Source organism: Sinohyriopsis cumingii, unplaced genomic scaffold (assembly GCF_028554795.1).
Source record: "Sinohyriopsis cumingii isolate HCF-2022 unplaced genomic scaffold, ASM2855479v2 utg001050l, whole genome shotgun sequence".
In the NCBI taxonomy this organism is placed as follows: Eukaryota; Metazoa; Mollusca; class Bivalvia; order Unionida; family Unionidae; genus Sinohyriopsis; species Sinohyriopsis cumingii.
Genome location: NW_028315955.1, coordinates 12,611 through 34,024, shown reverse-complemented (window position 1 = coordinate 34,024; position 21,414 = coordinate 12,611). Strand labels below are relative to the sequence as shown.

Sequence of the window (21,414 nt, the reverse complement as noted above, 5' to 3'; positions counted from 1 at the left end):
TGCAAAATAATGGAGACAATAATCGCAAATAGGTTAAAACACCACCTAGAAACCAATAACCTACTCTCCATAAATCAATGTGGCTTTCGGAACAAACGGTCCACAACTGACCAACTTCTCAGATTGGAAACAGACATCAAACTCGCTTTTAACGCACATAGGAAAACCGATCGCAACCTCATAGCGGTTTTTTTAGACCTAGAAAAAGCGTTCGACCTAGTATGGACCAATGGACTAATGGCCAGATTAAACCAATTTGGAATAACAGGACGCTTGTTCAACTGGATTGGCGATTTCCTCACAGGCCGGAAAATTACCACAAGAATAGGCAACACCCATTCGGAAGAATTTTCACTTGAAAATGGAACACCGCAAGGCAGTGTAATAAGTCCGTTACTATTTAACCTAATGGTAAACGACCTTGACCTCAATGTAGCCTCCACAAAAGTAAACTTGTCACAATTTGCAGATGATAGTGGCATATGGAGGAATGGAAATCCTGCCAATAACACAGTAGTTAAAGAAATCCAGCAGAGCCTAGACAACATAGGGAGATGGGCAGACAAATGGGGTTTCAAAATATCTCATCAAAAAACTGTGGCAATCATATTCACCCCCAAACGAAATAACAACCTAGTCTATCCAAACTTCTATATACAAAATCAATTAATCAAATACGTAACAGTAGTAAAATTCCTAGGAATGTTCTTTGACAACCACCTCACATGGAAACAGCACATTGAACAACTCACCCAGAATTGTAACAAAGATCTCAATTTACTCAGGAACATCACAGGGACTGACTGGGGATCCAACCAGGAAACCCTCCTCACGATATATAAAAGCCTAATTAGATCAAAACTGGATTACGGTTGCCAAGCATATAACTCGGCTAAGCAGCCTGTACTACAAAAACTTGACACTATCCAGAGAAAAGCCTTGCTATTATGCACAGGAACACTCCCCTCAACATCATTAGAAGAACTACAAACACTAACAGGAGAACTACCCTTAAAATTACGTAGGCAAGAACTGCTCCTCCGATACTCCATTCGATTAGATACCCACCCAGACAACCATCCCACCAAAGTAGCTATAAATAAGTGTAAAGTTGTCTTCAAACCCAAAATCATACCTATCACACCAAGTGGCAAAGTAATCCTTGAACTAAGAGAAAAGATACCTCTACTAAAAAAACAGATAACAAACAATACAGACCAGAACAAATCACCATGGTTACAAAAACCGCCAAGGATTAACATTGAAGCTACCAAATTAGACAATAAAGAAGGACAAGAAAACTTACTAAAACCTGTACTGGTAAACGAAATCAACCAAAAATACCCGGACTATGTTAAAATATATACCGATGGATCAAAAACAAACAACCCACCAAGAACAGCAGCAGCAATAGTCATCCCTGAATTCAATATACAAACGGGATCCAGATTACCTGACTATTGCTCCATTTACACCACTGAATTCTGGGCTATACTTGAACCACTACAATGGATCAAAGACAACCAAATACCTAAAGCAGTCATTATAAGCGATTCCCTAAGCGTTATCAAATCGATCCAAAATCGCAATACACACTCTAGGGAACAATTCCTCGACAGAGCATGCCAATTAATCGACGATATCACCACAGCACATCAATTAGTCGAGCTCATGTGGATACCGTCGCACATTGGAATCTCTGGCAACGAAACAGCAGACAAAGTTGCAAAAACCAAACTAGGAGATCAAAACTCTATCAAGCTTAACTATAGCTCTACAGAAGCAATAAGCTTCGCACAAACATATATAGACCAAACATGGCAAGATTTTTGGAACTCCTCCACAAAAGGGAAAAATCACCATGAAACCCCCCCAAAAAACGTAGATAGGAACATACAGCTACCTAAGGGTACCTATTTAGAACAGAAAACCATAAACAGGATAATAACTGGAAAAACTAAACTAGCAAGCAGTTTTGGAAGGTTTATAGGACCGAAACCAGCAACCATTAACTGCTTTAACTGCCACACCACCGAAGATCTACACCACGTATTCAATATATGCCCAAAATATCAACCCGCTCGGAAAATATTTATCAAAAACCAAAAAGAGATTGGATTACCACACACATACCCAGAGTTACTTATGGACTCTAATAAAAATAAACAATCAGCATATACAAATATAAATCAATTCATAGACTCAGCAGGACTTAGGAACAAAATATAATTACTATCCCCACAAAACCAAAAGACCCAGTAACTAGCTAAATAAATGTAGAAGCCACCACATAAAAACCATAACATATCATTCAATTTTATAAAAGTATTAATAAATAATTCACTTACGAAGCACCTATAAAAAACTAAGGAAACCGCAAAATCGGATGTCCTAGATGTCCTTAACGAACCGAGTAATCAGCTAGGATTCCTGTCCTAGATGTCCTTAACGAACCGTGTAATCGGCTAGGACTCCGGTCTCTTGCTAAATAAAGTATAAATAACATTCAATCTCTAAAAACATTAATTAATAAATAACTTAAAGAGGTAATATCTAAAAACTTATAAATAACATAACGTAGGAAGCACGCCCTAAACACCTCGACTAGTAATACCATAATAACCTTGAAAATCTCTCTTCATACATGATTTCTACTAAGAACCTCTACAAACAGCATAGAACATCCCCCCCTCCTTTTAGAACATTTTGAAGAAAAAAAAATCTCCGAAAAAAAAAATCTCGAAAAAAAAAAAGAAAAAAAAAAGGCAAATGCAACAAGAAACCAGCGATGTAAAGCAAGCAGGACCGTTCCCGAGCTCTCCTTCCCACTAATGACAGCCAACCATTCAACTGTAGGGACCTTTATGGACCCACAGATTGAGGCCAAACTATCAGGGTTCCTTGAATCCATAAAAGCCTGGGGGAGGTGGCACCATCCCCTTCCCCAGGAACAACTAGCAGGCTGCGGTGCAGTCAGAAAAAAGTGGCACATGCACAATTGTGCGAACGCTACTATAATTAAACTCAACAACAACAACTATGGGTGATATGTATTTAAGTATGTCGATAAAATATCTACTCTAGTAGCATCGCTATTACTTTTTCAGTTACACTGAGTAATTTATAGGAGTACCGTGTTTACCAGTTGTACTGTATTGTTATTTGTTTAATATATGATGGTTATTGGAACCGTTGGCTCATGGACAGGAACATAACAGTTTTGATACAACTTGTGAGGCTTGAAATGGAGATAGCCGTGGGCTTAGGATGAAAATTGGGCGATTGAAATTACTGCGAAACATTTTCAGAACTCAGTCCAATAACAAACATGTGTAGAAATGGGCTACCGGCGCCTATAGTTTATGGTCAAAAGTCCGTAGAGTTGACCTAATTGCTCTTCAAAATTTACGAAGAAACGCTATGCCAGTGATCCTCCAAAATATATGGAAAACAAAAGGAAACAACAAATCAAAGGCTGAGCTAATAATCATTTAACGTGTATGAGTAAACTTGCACCAGTGGACCAGGATGAAGGCCAGAAGATAGGAGTGAAGGTCGATGGTAAGAATAAAACTCTTTCCGAGTGGACCAGAGCCGACCGTTATCTCGCCACTTACTGGTGTGAAGGTATATACTGCACAGGATGATGTTCTTTCTATTGTTACCTTCCTTGTACGAACGCAACTTCTAGACGACCGAAGTATACCAAGGCCACAAAGATGCTTGCAAAATGACTACGAACAAACTAAGAAACCCTTATGCATAGGAAATACACAAATATACATTCATTGCCCATTCTGTTTAAAGGGGCTAAACCCACGACCTAGTGTAAATAGAAGGATATTTAGTAGTTTGTGCATATAATCTATCCCGACTATTTTTTTCTTTGCATCTATTGTATTTGCACAAACATTTCATACAAAATATTGTCCTGTATTCCGAGATCAAACGGAAAGAACCTGCCCCGAATTAGTTAGCTCCCTTCCATACAAACAGGATGTGACGTCATTTGAGACGATTAAGGTATAAGAGTTGTATTTAATTTGTGCAGCGAAGTGTCAAGTAGAAACAAGATGATTCAATGCGCATCTCTAAATTGCATGAATAATATCAGTTCTGGAACAATCCTCAATTATTTTACTCTTTTTTTCCCTCCATCTTTGAAAAGTAAGATATTATCTACCAAATGAAATAACATTAAAGAAATGTTTACGCTTTTTCAATGTTTCCAACATGAATTTATTATGCATGTTTGATTTTGAATGTAACTGTATCGGATGAATATGCATTTTTCTTCCACACTTATGTTCAAGACTGTTTTCCACTGGTTATATAATAGACCCCTCCTTCCCATTCTGCATTCATATTGATTGTGAATGTCGATAATAATTAAAAAAAATAATTTATAATTGAAAGTCTGTGTTCATATAAACTCGTTAGATTTCTTATAACTACACACACCTGAACACCACGATACAATTTTTTTAAGCAATTGTTTAAACAAATGTTACTGTTAACTTTCTTGATTGATAAGTCAATTATGGTAACATTATTAATTGATGTGGTAATTACTCTCAAACTCGGACCAGGCTGATTCGGTACAAATCGCTGACTGATTCGGCCCATATATCTGGCTGATTCTCCAAACTTCCAAGCTAATTCGGACCATAAGAAATATTATTCAGTTTAGTCCAGAATTTAAATGTGACATTTAAATTTGTTTTTAAAGATGATCTTCTCATTATGTCCCAAGTACGTTGAGCAGTTCAAATATGCATTTAAAGTAACAAAATCCCGTTAGTACGCGTGATCATGGTATTGTTATATATAATAAAATAACGTAATCATGTTTATTGTGCATCGGCAATTTAGTAGTGAAATATTCTTTAAACTTCTCGTTCAGCATTAAATAGTTTGCTTTGTTGAGAAATAATAAAATTACGAACACTAACAAAAAAAGAAGAAATAAACTAAATGATGGGCGTAGTACATGATAGCTTTCAGAAACCGTCCAAATTCTGTGCATTAGCCATGATGTTGAACTCGATAGCGACCAGATTTCCTGAGTAGGCGTCAATGATGGTTTTTATCGAGTTCAAGTATCATTCGTCAATGGTTGGCAAATCTCAATGAAAAATCAGATTAAATTGTTCACTTAGAGAGATGATACTATAACGGTTTGGATTCTTGACGGCAAGAATTCAGTCGATTTCGGGTTATAGAAGTCCATGCCATAAAGTCGTCTCAGGATGACTTTAGTTAATAGGTTGGAGCCCTGTCATGTATAAAACTAAAGATGTCACATCATGCTTACACCCGCTCTATTTTTCCAATTAAAATGCATTTAATGATTTGAAGAGCAGAGCAAACGGGATAGATACCACTTCTTTTTCGTTAAGTACAAAAGCGAAGTTGATCAAATTGAAAAGTTGCAAATTTTATAGATTTAATAAGTTATTTAGTTGAAGAAAAACAACAATAAATAAAGTCTTAACAACCAGGGCGAGTTCTCCATAATTCATTATCAACAATCCCAGTGTGTACACAGTGTCTCAAATGACGTCATACCCGCTATTTTTACAGGGGGAGGGAAGCGCGTTGTTCTATTCAAGACGGATCGGGAGAGATGATCGGTTTTTCATAAATTTCTTCGTAACGAGTAAGAATAAAAGGTACAAATTTTCAGAAAATGAACCTTAGACATATAGCAAATTATATTTGAAGTTTGCGCGAATTTCCGTTTTTGCATGTTGGTCCCCTTTAAGATATTTATTTCCATATGACGCAGACGTGAAGCAGCGGTTGGGGCATCAGCGTGTGTGATGGTACAGTGGTTAGCATGCTGAAATCGCAGCCGAGGCTCTGCCTTTTGGACTCCTACTATCGGATCAGCCCGAACTGGTTACTGTGATGCGTCCCCGAGCAAGGAATTTTTCATCAAATTACCTCATCACTACATATCCAGTTTGCATTGCCGTGACGTTAAATACCAAATTGGATTAAACACTCCTCCTTCCTAGAGACGTTCAATTCTGCTACAGCATTTGTCAGGCGTTTTACAATATTGTGTAAATTGTACTCGCCTGCATAATCTAAAGCAGTGTAACCGTGCTTATCCATGGCATTTATGTTTATATTTGGAACCCTCAAAAGCCTGCGGACCAATGCCTCATTTGCCCCTATACATGCCTCATGTAATGCACATCTTTCCAAGTATCCTCGGTAATTGACGTCACATCCTTTAGAAAGAATATTGTCACATAATTTCACATTACCACTCTTCGCAGATTCTAGTAAACACTTAGAAAAAATATCCTGTCCCCTCTTTACCTTCACCAACTGCACTATCAAGTTGAATAATTCAATGTTACCATGGCTGCATGCTTCCAGCAAAGCAGACTTCTTTTGTTCTTCTGACCACTTGTATTTCTTCAACAAACTCTGAAGTATTTCAAAATGTTGGCTTTGAATTGCTGCAGAAAGCAGTCCCGGTGTTTGACTTGCATTAAAGCGGAGGAGAACGTCAAACATTTCCTTGCGCCCTAGCATGCATGCCGTGTGTAAGGCGCTAGACATTGCCTGCTCAAGATAAGTATTATGTCTTCGTTGTACAGACAAGCCACTGACCTTCCAACTAGCATGTTTTCCTTTTCGTAGTTGATTTTCTGAATGATATTTCAGAAGTCTCTTCAACAGCTCTACCTTAGGTACCTCGTTAACTGCTGCATAGAACAGCAAGTCACCACCAAAGTCAAATTTGTACCTCGCGGTAACAACTTCCAACGTTTTCCGAGATTCATGAATTATCGCAAAGAAGTGATCGAGAAATACTGAATCAAGAAAGGCCTCATGATGTGAGACTTCCCACACATTTCCACCCAGTATTTCACGCACGAAACGATTAACAAGCAAATCAAAGTCTCGAATACCCATTTCTATCTTAGAACTGTTTTCCGATCTCACACGGCTATTTTTGATGTTGACTGAATCGTTTGAATTTGTGCTGACCATTTCAAGAAGAAACCTAAATGGACACAGTTCTATAATATCCTTCAGTCCCTTTGTACAATACGCAAGTGCTATAGCTTTCTTTATGGCATCGTGAGAGAAAATAATGGCACCGTCATCGTTCAATCTCAAAAATGTGCCCGAAGAAACCAAAATGTTTGAAAGCCTAACAACAGTTGCTTCCTTTAGCTGAATCTCACATGTTTCAGATACTTTAGACACAGCAGACCGAAACATGTTTGAATGAATGTTACTAGATCTGTCATTGTGCATGATTTTGCCACCACATAGAAGAACAACAACTAGAACACAATATTTGTTTTTGTCCTCCATTTCAAGGCGTTCAATTTCCGACATTATGTAAAGAACGGGATTTTGAAAAAATACTTTCCCTTCTCTTGCATAGATTTGCTTTCTAGTATATAAATAGCAACATAGAGGATATCCTATAGGGGTTTCTATTTTTGAGATTTCTTTGATTTCTTCGGAGGTGATGCTGATCCGCTCTTGTGTCAGTGTATGAACGTTTTTAAGTGCATCGTCTTTCAGCACGAAAATAGGAGATGCTTTTACATGACGCGTCAGTATGTGCTCCTTTACTCCTGAGAGATCACAAGTGGTCATATCCACAATTCGTTCCTGACAAAAAAATTCTAGAATTTTCAGGGAACTCTTTGCTTCTTCCATAATGTCTTTTCTGGTTGTCAGAATGAATTGGATATTACCCTCTTGACGCATGTCCTCCATTAAAGGAAAACGACTAGTCCACATCTTTAGAAGTCTCTTGTCCAAATATTCTTTTCCAAGAAAATCGTCAATGAAAACCACCGTGTTTCTTTTGCCATTAACAAGTCTCTCAAAACTAGCAGTGTTGCGTGCATTAATTTCTAAAAGAATAGTGCTTGCATTTCTCATATCTTCCATTAGTTTCCTAGAGGTCATTGTTTTACCATCACCAAGATTTCCAATGATAAATACTGTCCCGTACCTCGTTAGCGTATGCAACGATGATTCATAGGCAGGAGTTCTTTCAAACAGTCCCATTTTCCAGTTTTTCAAGGTTATGTGTGTGTTATCTGAAGAAAAAAAATATGGTGCAAAGATAACGTTAACGTTGGAATGTTTTGTTTATCTCGTCTGCAATCAGTGTCACGAAAGGCGGGAAAACTCGGTAAAGATGTCAGCCAGCCTGTGCATCTGACTGACTCTTCGGAAAAGGAAACTGTATATGGTTTTCATTTAATTTTGATTTGTGATACCTAAGTTTCCAATAAGCTTGTCTGGAATATTGCTATGCTTGACACATATGTTTATCTTATAATTGAATAGGAAAATCAGAACAATACACAGGTCGAAGGTTATTAATATCGAATTGAACTTTATTAAAGGATTTGAAGTAATCGGAAACTGTCTGTACGTGGGATGTCGGAATTATTTAGAAAACAATATCGTACCGAAAAGGAATTGTAAATGAAGGATACATTGCATTAAACTATATACTTTTATACAGATTGCAATAATGCTAAAATGTTATTATAATGAGGTCATGGAGCGTTTATAGATCCTGAAAATACATGTACTAATGTTGCTAAGAATTGTTCAGGTAAACAGAAACGTGAAATCTTCCGTAATGACCCATCATACATGCACACACACACACACACACACACACACATATATATATATATATATATATATATATATATATATATATATATATATATATATATATATATATATTTATATATATATATATATATATATATATATAAACATACCAATGACATTCTGCATATACTGGTCGTAGGGGCATTCGTTCCATGATGAAGGGTCTAAAATATGGAGAATAAGGGTAAGTTGACTTGTGCCACTCTAATTCAAACTAATATAAATATGACTTTCTTCTGTAATTTCTCTGTCGTATATGGAGGTTGATCTTACATCGATGAACGGTTATATCCGGTCTTTAATGTTTCACTAATTCTCAGTGACCGCACTCATTGCTTCAAAGGAAAGTTTCCTGATGCTTATATGTTTGTAAAGGTATCAATTAACAAAGACACTTACATAAACAAATTGGAGAGTAAATGCATTAAAGTGTGTATGGCATTTAAAGAATTTGAAGATAAAAACAAACTTCGGATTTAAATTACGAATAAATTTTGTTTCTGTGTTACTGTCCATTGTTTCTTTACTTTTTGTCAACATTAAGTCATAGTAAATGCACCAAAGTAATTTAAAAGGTCCGTTTTCTTAATATAGTTGTACAATAAAAGAGACCAGCATTTTTTCCCCTCAGTATTCACGAATCGATGCATGCTAAAACGAAAGAAGACAGTGCTCCTTCTAAGAAGTATTCAAGAATAACTGCATTTAAATATATACGTTACATATGATCTATAAAATATAGTTAGGATTTATATTGTACTTAATTAGATATGTCGACCATGTATTCCATATTCTATGATATATTCTCCCATGCATGTTCTTTCAGTCCAATCTCATATTTTGGACCAGTTAATATCATATATAACAGGTCCATATCATATGTAACAGGTCAATATCATATGTAACAGGTCAATATCATATGTAACAGGTCCATGTCATATGTAACAGGTCAATATCATATGTAACAGGTCAATATCATATGTAACAGGTCAATAACATATGTAATAGGTCCATATCATATGTAACAGGTCCATATCGTATTTAACAGGTCAATATCATATGTAACAGGTCCATATCATATGTAACAGGTCAATATCATATGTAACAGGTCCATATCGTATGTAACAGGTTAATATCATATGTAACAGGTCAATATCATATGTAACAGGTCCATATCATATGTAACAGGTCAATATCATATGTAACAGGTCAATATGATATGTAACAGGTCCATATCGTATGTAACAGGTCCATATCATATGTAACAGGTCAATATTATATGTAACAGGTCAGTATCATATGTAAGAGGTCAATAACATATGTAATAGGTCCATATCATATGTAACAGGTCCATATCATGTGTAACAGGTCAATATCATATGTAACAGGTCCATATCATATGTAATAGGTCCATATCATATGCAGCAGGTCCATATCATATGTAACAGGTCAATATCATATGTAACAAGTCCATATCGTATGTAACAGGTCAATATTATATGTAACATGTCAATATCATATGTAACAGGTCAATATCATTTGGCTAGAGAACTGTATACCATTTTCTCAGCTGAAAAGCTAATTGAAACACAAAGCAACACTTTTTGTCTAGCTTTCGAAATAAAGGGACAGACTTGGACAGAGTGTGTGATCTTATTACACATGTCTGAGGATAACACCTGGACAACCAGGTTGGTTTTACAACACCTGCATGATATTCGAAAGTCAAGTTTACCACGCATAGAGATCTATCAACTTTATATTACATAACTCCATACAATCTTCAGATGTAAAAATCATTCCAATCGAAAAGTCATGAATCTCAGATCTCATCACCAATTGTCTCTACTGTGAATATCAAATTTATGCCACTGACTTTGAACGTGTTCTACCACCTCATCACGACTGCTTAAAATATGTTTAATAATTATTCCCAACTCATGTCCAGTGAACCTATCATAAATAGAAACACCAAGCCATTGCTGCTACTGGCATATGTCATATATGCTTGATATAAAAATCTAAGAATTCGTTTGACGGTTACAGCTCTTCCAGAACCGCGCTTTAACAAGTACATGAAAGTATAAGTATTATGAAGTTACAAAGCTTGTTTGTTTCAGGTCTGGACCACATGTGCTTTATCCTAGGAGTTCTCGAGTTAAATATGGAACATAAATTGCATTACCTCTCAAAATGTGATAAATACAAACCAGACGTGTGTTACGTATCCACATTGAACAGTATGAGCCACCCATTTGCTGTGCTGCTACAGAAACTGTTTGACATATCGATGTAATGGAAACTATATGGAAAATCACATTTTCTCGGTGACTTTGCTTAACTTCCAAGTTGACGCTAATAATGTTTATAAATGTCGTCATGCGATTTTGGCCGATTTTTGACCCCCACCCCTGCACACATTTTTTAATCAAATTCCTTTCCCTCGTCACACGTCGTCACAAATGTGTGACCCCCTCCCCCCAGGTGCGTGACGTCATTTATAAACGGTCCCTCAGTATTTAAAGTTCCTAACATTATGGAACTTGTCACTTAATGTTTTGTATGAAAGAAAGTAGGATGTATACGGTCTATTCATTATTGTGTCACATCAGTAGATTTGCCCTTGTTGTTTTATTAATTTAGATCCAGTTTCACTTGTCTGCTTAATTATTCACTTAAATCTCCAGTATACATAGAAAAATAAAACTAAGAGTTCATAATCACGCTGCGAATAACGGAGGGACATAGTTGTTGCGATTCGATCTGTATTATACGGTTATTTTCGGTGTTGATTTATGTAGCTGACTTGTTTACCTCCATAATCAGTCAAAAGACTGCCATGCGCCAATTGGTTAACTTGTGTCAGCGTAGTTATCAGATGTCTTCAAACAGGGGTGCAAAAAACGCAATGACATATAAATGACGTAGATGAAAAGCAGGAACATCGTGACTAAATAAGAATATTACTTCCGCCTAGAACCCAACACACCGTCAGAAAACGTGGTTGAATTTTTAAATATTAGTACATAATATGATTTTTAACCAGGGAAAATAAAAAAAAAATTGATGCAGTACTGCAATACTTTTAAGTAGATTTATTATATCGATTGCTTTGAAATTAGCCAGTTCTGACATTGTTTTTTTAATTTCGAATATAAAGCTGCTTCTATTTCAAAAGATAAAGCAGGATCCCTTTTTAAATACAACAATAGCCAAATAACTTACTAGTGACAAATTAGATAAAGGAAGATTATATTGCTGGATTGCGATGTGTTTTTTTGTAATACGAATAACAGTCAACAATGTTCCGTTCTCTTCAATTCTTGCCTATCATATTTAGTACAAACTCGATTTTCAGAAGCTCCTAATCTTGAAGGCAGCCATGTGTACACAAACCCACCATTCTAAAACACACGCATGTTATTTATTTTATCATTATATAGATGAACGTTGAGGTGCGAAAATAGATCCGCAAGCTCTAGAACATCTCTAGGCTGTTAAAGCAAGTTCATTGAACTATGATTTCAACATTAATTGCAACTTTAAACTGTGCGTCAGATATTGTTATATACCAATGTTTCCAGCATGAGGCACAGCAGCATTCGTTTATTTCTCAGTTAGATAACTCTTTGAAATCCATACCGTCAATGTCGACTGAGAGTGACGATACGAATATTTTAAAGTTCGAATGTAAATATAAGCGTCGAAAGAGGAAACGTTTTGGCAAAAGTAGTGTATGAAAATAAGTTTGGCCAGTTGTAAGCTCAATATTAATCCATGGGTCGTAATCTCTTCAAAACCACATTTTCTTCAGGACACCGTGTTAATGGACTACTTTAAAAAATTCTCTGATTATTCCCTTAAATACGATATATAACCATAGTACTAAACTAAGCGTATATATGAACAAATGCACTTTAGTAGTAAATAATAATAATAATAATAATAATAATAATAATAATAATATTATTATTATTATTATTATTATTATTATTATTATTAATATTGGTATTATTATTATTATTAAATCTAAAAGAATGAACTACAATAAAACAAAAGTAATAGATAAGAACAGCAATGCTACTACTACTGCTTTTTATAATAATCGAATAATAAATTAATAATTATAACAATAGTAATAATATATTTATATAATCACTATTAGTGATGTAATCACTTGGTACAACTTGCGTGGATCATACATCCAACATACATCATGATCTAATAAACATCGTTCAAGACCATGTTGATATCTCAGGACAGGTCAGTATCAAAAACAGATATGGCAGACAACCAGCGTAAATCGAAGTGAACTTATAAGTTCGGCTTTGAATTTTGGTATGTTTTCTAATATATCTACACCACAACCATGTAAATATTGTTTACTTTCGGGTTTTGTGGGAACAGTCTTCTTCTGTCGCATCAAATATTTGATCATAAAGAGTTTTCATGTCTTACATATTGTGTTGCTTACTGTATAGCCGCATGTATCTCTATGCAGTTCGTCGGGAAATTATAATAGCTACAGTGTACATTATAAAAGTCTGGGATCACGTGCCCTTCTTGATTTGTCAGTTCTTTGCATAACATTGAGGCGATGTGCATTGCAGAGGTATGATTACAAAGAGATTATATAGTATCAAAGACGATAACTGTTTTAAATGAGATACAGGAGGTTTTGGATAGCATCAAAATAATATCCGAACCACTGACTGAAAGTACCATATCCTAACATCTGTCATGTCTTGTTTTTTTTTTTTTCTGGATACACTTATGCGTGTAAATTGAAGTGGGCATTTGTTTTGTCCCTAAATCCCTTTTATAAAGGTTTAGAATGCGACGTCGTTCCGTAAAAAATAACTGGTTTGTGTATAAACAATTGGTTTGTGGATAATAAACAACATAGTAATAAACATAGTACATGCTAGAGTCACTGCATTGAGCTAGATAACCGATCCTTGAAAACGCATATTTTACATTATCATCATCATTTTCATCGTCATTATCATTATTAATGAAGTTACTCAATTAACTTGGATAACAGATCCTTGACTATTTGAATATCACTTTTCATCATCGTCATATTTAGCATTAATACTATTTATATTATTATTACCTTTCTTTTCAATACCATCGTGTGATATGGTGCTGGTGTCAAAGGCACTTCCAGGGGAAGATACGTTATGTATTTTAGGTCTGCAAATATTACTACAAGATTTGTTGATATAGCATCCAACATAAACATCGCTACATTTGGAAAGAGCCAAACTATTGACTGATCCTTTCCACCCAGTCTCTGTAAAACTGCTTTGGATTCCAGACTCTCGCGACACATCCAAGCTTGACACTGCTGTTGAAAATAAAATGCCAAGAACTGATTTTGAATGATGGATTCAATTAAGGCAGTTCATAAACTGCCAAACAAAGTTTCTTAGGACTTGGCTAAATCTGGCATGAATAAATATAAAACGGATTGGGCTACTTTATTTGTAAACACGTTGAAGGAGACATCCAACAAAAGACGTCGACACTTGAGATATATTTTTAAAGTTTACTTTGCTATGATCTCAGACGCAATGTTCTACCATTATATTTGAAAGTCAGACAGACAACATAGTTAAATGGAAGACGACGTGAAATTAAAGACACCCTGATATATATCACGTGTCCTACATGATATATATATATATATATATATATATATATATATATATATATATATATATATATATATATATATATATATATATATAATGTCTTACTTCGAGAACATATACGCCATTATATATTTTGTTTTAAGACAATGCTAATAAAATATTTCATACATGGCAAGAACAACAACTTTAGTACCATAGTTTGCATCATAACGAAATAATTTCTTGCGTACACTTTTTATCAATTTATTCTTTCCAATATGATGACAGACAGGCAACTGGTACTTGTAAACCATGCAGTTCTAATCCACGGATCCATTATAATGAAGTAGTATGGCTGTATTCTTTGAATGAATTAGTTGCATGAAAATAACTGTGTCGAAATGAGATATACATCATTTATGTTGAGTTGCTGAAGTATCCGACAATAATGTCCCCATACATGAATATCTTTCACACTTAACTCATTTAACATTTCGCTAGTGAGGAATATAAAAATATGTAATACTAATTAACGAAACAGTATGTAAAGAGTGATACCTGAGAAAGATAAACCATTTTGGACTGCGATCGTATTTTCTTTCATGGGATTTCGACTATCCAGAAAGGCATCGATCCTAGAGTCAAATGAAACTGATCGCTTGATAATATTCATAGTACTTGGCTGCATTCCATGTCCATTCGTGTCTATATTCATGACGTCATCTCTCCTCTTTGTCAAGCTTTAAGGATAAGAAAATCAAAAAAGCATATATATATATATATATATATATATATATATATATATATATATATATATATATATATATATATATCACTGATCTCTAGAACACCTGTTTAAATGTCTTTCAAACTGTGGTTTTATATTGTCAATTTGTCAGTTAGGAAAACAACTTTGTCTAATGTTGCAGCTGTCGGGTTAGCTGTTGTTTTAACATCTGTTGTTCTCTTTGGTCATATTTCAGCTTTGAGAGCTCGACGTTGTGCAAATTGTATTAGTACCATGATAACAATCGATATTAAATGTAAAAGAAGCTAAACATCACACTTACAGTGTTACAAAAACTGTGCGAACACCTACATATGCGTGTGTTTCTACTTGGTTTGATTTGGCCTAGAAATAAAGTCCACGCCATCATTCTATGACGACAACGCAACGCTTCATCAGAAAAGTCGTTTTCTCTTGTTCGAATCTAAACTATAGGCAATTTTATATTTATTACATATACTTTGTTACCGAAGCATCTCTTTATTTACATACACTAGCATATTCGTACTTGAAAGAACAAAAGGTACCACACCTTTGCGTCAGCATTTCGCAGATCCAGAAGCTACAATGTAATCTTCCTATAATGACCATATATGGACTCCAGCACGATATTACATTACATTTTTTTATTTTAATTTTATTTTATAAGCAGATTTTACTCGTAAGTATACGGTACGATGATTCCATCGAGGTATAACCTCTGTCCACATTTCCTTCCTGAAATGTTATTATTTTGGTCACTTTAACTGTATTAAATGACACCGTAAGTCGACAGAGATTATTATACTTTGAAGCAACTGGATGTCATCATAAATGATGTAATCGCTGACAGCATGCGGCTTACTTTCATTGCAAAAAAAAAAAAAAAAATATGATAGAAAATAAATACCTATAGTTTTGAAAATTAGTTGATATATAAAGAGGTTGAATTATGACAGAATATATTTATCTACTTCAGTGCTGTCCAACCTTTTTGACACCATGGGCCACTGAAAAATGTTTTTCTTGAAGCCGAGAGCCGCAGCAGAAAACTGAAAAGCAACGACCATAAAGAATGCTTTATTGCACATATACGTCTAGTTCTATTTTTGTGTGTGTGTGTGGGTGGGTGGGGGGAGGCGTTACATTCATTTAGTTTACACTACATGTTAGTTAATTTAGTTTATTTTTTAAAATTTATTTCAAAATATGCTATTGATAATGTAAAACTGCATGTTAGACTTGACCCTGTCAAAATCAAGTCCATTTTCAATTTAATTATATAATTTAAATGACCCATATGGATTTAAATTTTATATTACACGTAAATAATATTGGTTGAAATTGTTGATTTATGTAAAATGTTCCAAACACGTGAATTCATCTAGAGTCATCTAAATGTGCTGGTTTAATGTATTTTTTTATTATAAATGTTATGAAACACGTAAATTCATTTACAGTCATCTTTGGTTATTTGCTTCAGCACGGGACAGCTATTTTTGTTTCCTAACCATTTTCAATAATATGCCCTTCTACTGTAATTCACATTGAACATTATAATGTGTCTGCTTTGCACGAGTGCAAACACCACCGAGTTAGTATCATTTGTTTGGTGGAATATGGACTGGTGCCTGAAGCCAAGGCGATGGGTTCCGTTTACCTCGGGACCTGGGTTCGAATCTCCGTAGTGTACGAATTAAAAATTATCTAACCTGAATGATATCATTATTTGTTTTAACTATTACTTGTGCCTAGTATTATCAAGCATTCTCCTGTAGAATCAAGGATAGCACTTTCTGTTCTGAATGGTGTGTAATCGTAATTCTCTCTCTCTCTCTCTCTCTCTCTCTCTCTCTCTCTCATACTACCTCTCTCTGTATGTACATTCAATCTGCGTATTCAATCTACGTAAATAGTCAATTGCTCAAATCGTCGTGGATCATTGTAAAGACAATGACCGTGGTCTCCAAATTCTATGGATATATATGTATGTTGGTCTGGGGAAACGCAACTGAAACATTATGATCAAATTTAGCTAGAAGACACGGGCCATTTGATTATTATTCACTGTCCACAAATTTTCATGTTTTATCAAAATATTGAAAGGAGCGGGATAAACGAAGGCAAAATGTGATTTGAAAAAAATGACAAACTGTTTTATCAATACGTGTAGCTATACTGCCGATTAACACAAAGTACTCCGACAGGGTGACTAGATAGCGAGATAATTGCTAGGTTTTGAAAACAAAGTCTGCCACTGACTATTTTTACAGCCCAAATCAAAATATCTGAGTGCAGATAAAAATTAAACAAAATAATTGTCATATTTCCCCATTTCTAAGAGAATTCTAAACACGAATGCAATCACTTATACACTATTCGTTAGTATGCAACTTCACTTCACTATACGATCAATTTAATTATAAAGGGGTCTTCCATATGTTGACATGTACGTTCAATGTTGTTGACTATAAACTGGGATTTTGGAACAAACCTGGTTACGTTTAACACCACACCCAGCCAGTACCAGACGATCACCCTTCGCTATGCCCACTTCAGTATGAAATTTAGACACGAATTTAATCTTCTGCATTCATAAAAAGGCAAGTCGCTTACTACATATTACTTATTTGCAGTATATTCAGAACAATTAACAAATTTGATAAACATGTCATCAAAATTGTTTGAAATTCCCATTCTGATGTTGCTAAATTTACACGTATTTGAAGCCATTGCGTGTTGGTTATAAACTACTCGAGTACTTGGTGGGATAAAATGACGATTTATCATCATTGACCTACATAAGTTGGCAGTGCTATGTATTATACACATTTTGTCCCCGATGTTACATAAAGATACCTCCAGTTAAGATAAACAATGAAACATATCCGGTATGCAAGTTTATGCATGTTAACATGTATACTGTTTTAACCATATGTATGATTTTTTTCTGCTCTCAGTCAAATAGTGTGTGTGTGTGTGTGTGTGTGTGTGTGTGTGTGTGTGTGTTAAAGTTACCATAATTCTTTCTATGTGTGTATAAGGTAAGAGATTGATTTAAGTTAATTATTTAATAGTTTGAATCAATGCATTTTGCTTCAAAATATGTATAAACATTTAAAGATAGATTATTAGATTATGCCTTGCTTCATACAAAACCAAACTAAGTAATAAAAGGAAACACGCCGTTAAATTAAAATATAGTATACATGTTTTGCCTTTATTTACATGTATATTTCTATGTGACCAGTGTTACAACTCATTGGTCTTAATTTATATTACATAAAGAAGCAAAACCAACAAGCTTCTCTGATAAAATGAAAACCTACATTTTTGTGCAATGGGATGAGGGGTGTTTTCCGCCTCCCAGTTCTTATTATTTTAATCTATATTTCATTTCTCTTCTTTCTGCGTCTATATTTGCCTTCTCTCTCTCTCTCTCTCTCTCTCTCTCTCTCTCTCTCTCTCTCTCTTTATCTCTCTCTCTCCTTTTATTTTCCTCTCATTGTTTACTCCCTGCATAACCATTTCCTCTCTTTGCAATTATGTTTATCTCCCTTTTATTCCTCTGTCTCTATCTCTGCGTTTGCACCGGACTCTCCTTTTCCTCTTTGTGAATTTGCATTTTCATTATTTGTTCTGAAGCTGAAGCTTTATGAATTCCATCTGGTGTTTTCACTATAATTCATTTAATTTTATATAAAGATCAGGGACAGATTTACTAACCATACCCAAAGCACTATCGTTCAAAATTTCTCTTCGCCAAAGATAGCTAACCAAAATATTCCTTTTATTTCTTGCTTTGTTTAAGACGCATTTACTTCCAAAATATCATAATATCTGCCAAGTTTCAGCAGCGTCCTTTTCATTGATACTAACTACTTCTGTAGGAATTGAAACAGAGATCACTGCATTATGTGACATTTTTCTAAAAGATTCTTTTGGTTTCATTAAAGGTTTCGTAAATATGTGAAATTAAACTCTTTTTCAAGGACAACGAATGTTCCGATACAAAGTCAATTTAAATTTTAAAGACAATTTGAATATTCCTGAAACATTTTAAAAAATTTCAGATCCCAGACGAACCTCCGATTTCTATTACGACTCTAACATTCTAAAACTATGTAAGAGAAAGAAGCAAACATATTTAGTAAAATTCAACAGGCGATTTATTGCCATATAATATAGAGTTACAAATTGAGATCTTATATTATTTTGTAATTAAACCCTACATTTTCTAGCCTACATATTCTATCACTAGTACAAAGGAATGAAATATTCCAAACGAATTCCAAAATGTCGTGAACATGCCGATGCCAATAGTGCTCATGTACTGAGTCCAAATAGTCTTGATATACCGCAATGATATAATCCAGAATCAGTCTTAAAAAATCCGAAAGTGGTGTTTTAGTTCAAAACGGCAATGAGCAATTTGTAATTCCAATGAATAATCTGAATAATTGATTCCTCTCAAAGTATAACTTTACACAACTAAAAATGATTCCACAAACTGATTTTAAAATAGGAGTGAAGACTTTGTTCATTTATATACAGTCGTCTGACACATGCTGCATCAGTAGACCCTGTCATTTGGGTCACTTCTAATCGAATGATTCACTAGTATTGTCATTAGGTTCACATCCAGAACATTCTAAGGGCATAAACAAAGGTAGGTCTTGACTCGAATTCAAGTAAACATCTTAAACAAATTTACATAACATCAGCGTGATTTATTAGCTTTGAGAGAGCTGCCTGCAGCTATTTTGTTTAACCTAAATACATTTTCTTTTGTATCTGCCCTATTATATTATTTATATTTAATTTTGTTTGGTCTTCTCCATTTCATATTTTAATTCGCTGATGCCACATTTTACAATCAATTTCTTAACGGATTTCTTGTCTGGCTATAATTAGAATCTGCATAATAAATGTAAAAGAACTAGGAAAAGATAGGAAAAGAAGAAACAATAATCAAATCAGTAAGAGATTAAATACGAATATTTATTACTTAATGCAGACGTACTTAAAATATAGCTCTAACAAACATGGAGGAATGAATGAACGGGTTTCAGTGCTAATAATAGCGAAAGTATGTGAACTGGTATTCTACTTGATTATAACGTTGATACTGTAATAATACAAAATATAAATTACAGACGGGAGTCTTGTTCTCGACTAGACTTAAAATGGATAATATAGAAGTAATATTGGTATGTGGATACTGCCAGAATAAATATGAAATCAATACACTGAAAATTGGTAAAGTGTATTTTCACTATTGACGGTGACACTCGTATAGTTCATGAGCCAGAGTTCTACCAGAAAGAAGATGATCCAAACAGAAAACCAAACAAATAACATTGATCATGCTACAAAAAAAGCAACAAAACAAAAAACGTTCTTAAATATATGTATGTGTGTGTGTTTGTGTGTGTTTCTTCAAGCTGCTTAATTAATTAATTGTTCAAGTCTTCGTTGAACAATACAAGAACAACTAGAGGACACGGAACTTGGAACGTTTCACTGTTCTCAAAATTTCCTGATTTATGAAAACATCGGATGGAGCAGGATAAATTAAGAAAATTATAATTTGATAAAAATCACGAACTGGAAGTTTTTATTTTTACTTTTCTGTGTAATTATACTCCAGGAATTACAAAATATTCCAAAATTGTGACTTCAACGTAAATGATAATTGCTAAGTTTTAAAAGCAATGTATGTTGATGTCTATTTTCACAGCTTAGAATAAATATCAGAGTTCAGCTGAGAATAAAAAAAATCTATGTTCCAGTCTCCTCATTTCTAAGAAAATTTAAATACGTATGCAATAACTCACCATCGAAACCCCAGTCTACAACTTCACTTCACCGTGCCATCAAACAGACTAAAAGCAGTGTTCCAAAAATTGACATGTACGTTTAATTTTGCTAAGTATAAACTTCCACTGGGATTTTAAAACCAACCTGGTTATTTTTAACTCTATATCCCAAGTAGTGCCATAAACCTACCTTCGCCATGTCTACGCCGATGATAAATTTAAACAAGAAATACGTCTTCTGCTTAAATAAAATGTAGGCCTGCTACATATTAATTCTTTCCAGTATATTCAAAACAATTGACACTCTGATCAACATATCACCAATACGATTGGAAATTCCAGTTATGATGTTGCTAAATATATATACCTTTCAAGCCATTGCGGATCGGTTATTAATTACTCGCGAATACTTGATGTGACAAAAAGGTTACCTCTATTCAAGTACACATCTGGGGAGTGGCATTATATGGTGCACATTATGTCCCTGATTTTAGACAAAGGTACTTACATATAAAAA

The 21,414-nt window shown here is 34.5% G+C and overlaps 1 protein-coding gene across 1 annotated transcript; it reads right to left on the bottom strand.

The window, feature by feature from the left end:
• Nucleotides 1-4,997: 4,997 nt before the first annotated feature.
• Nucleotides 4,998-20,962, bottom strand: LOC149772878 (uncharacterized). The gene is made up of 5 exons (XM_089947165.1): nucleotides 20,916-20,962; nucleotides 14,871-15,052; nucleotides 13,793-14,026; nucleotides 8,787-8,840; nucleotides 4,998-8,084 (listed from the first exon to the last, which is right to left on the bottom strand). Exons 2-5 carry the CDS (start codon nucleotides 15,025-15,027, stop codon nucleotides 5,983-5,985), a joined length of 2,547 nt encoding a protein of 848 aa, XP_089803291.1. The 5' UTR covers nucleotides 15,028-15,052; nucleotides 20,916-20,962; the 3' UTR covers nucleotides 4,998-5,982.
• Between the last annotated feature and the right edge of the window lie 452 nt (nucleotides 20,963-21,414).

Coding starts and splice junctions, on each gene's coding strand:
- LOC149772878 (XM_089947165.1), bottom strand. CDS start 15,027: ATGAATATAGACACGAATGGACATGGAATGCAGCCAAGTACTATGAAT. Junction 8,841..13,792: donor CGATGGTATTGAAAAGAAAG/GTAATAATAATA, acceptor TCCATATTTTAG/ACCCTTCATCATGGAACGAA. Junction 8,085..8,786: donor GTATATGCAGAATGTCATTG/GTATGTTTATAT, acceptor TTTTTTCTTCAG/ATAACACACACATAACCTTG.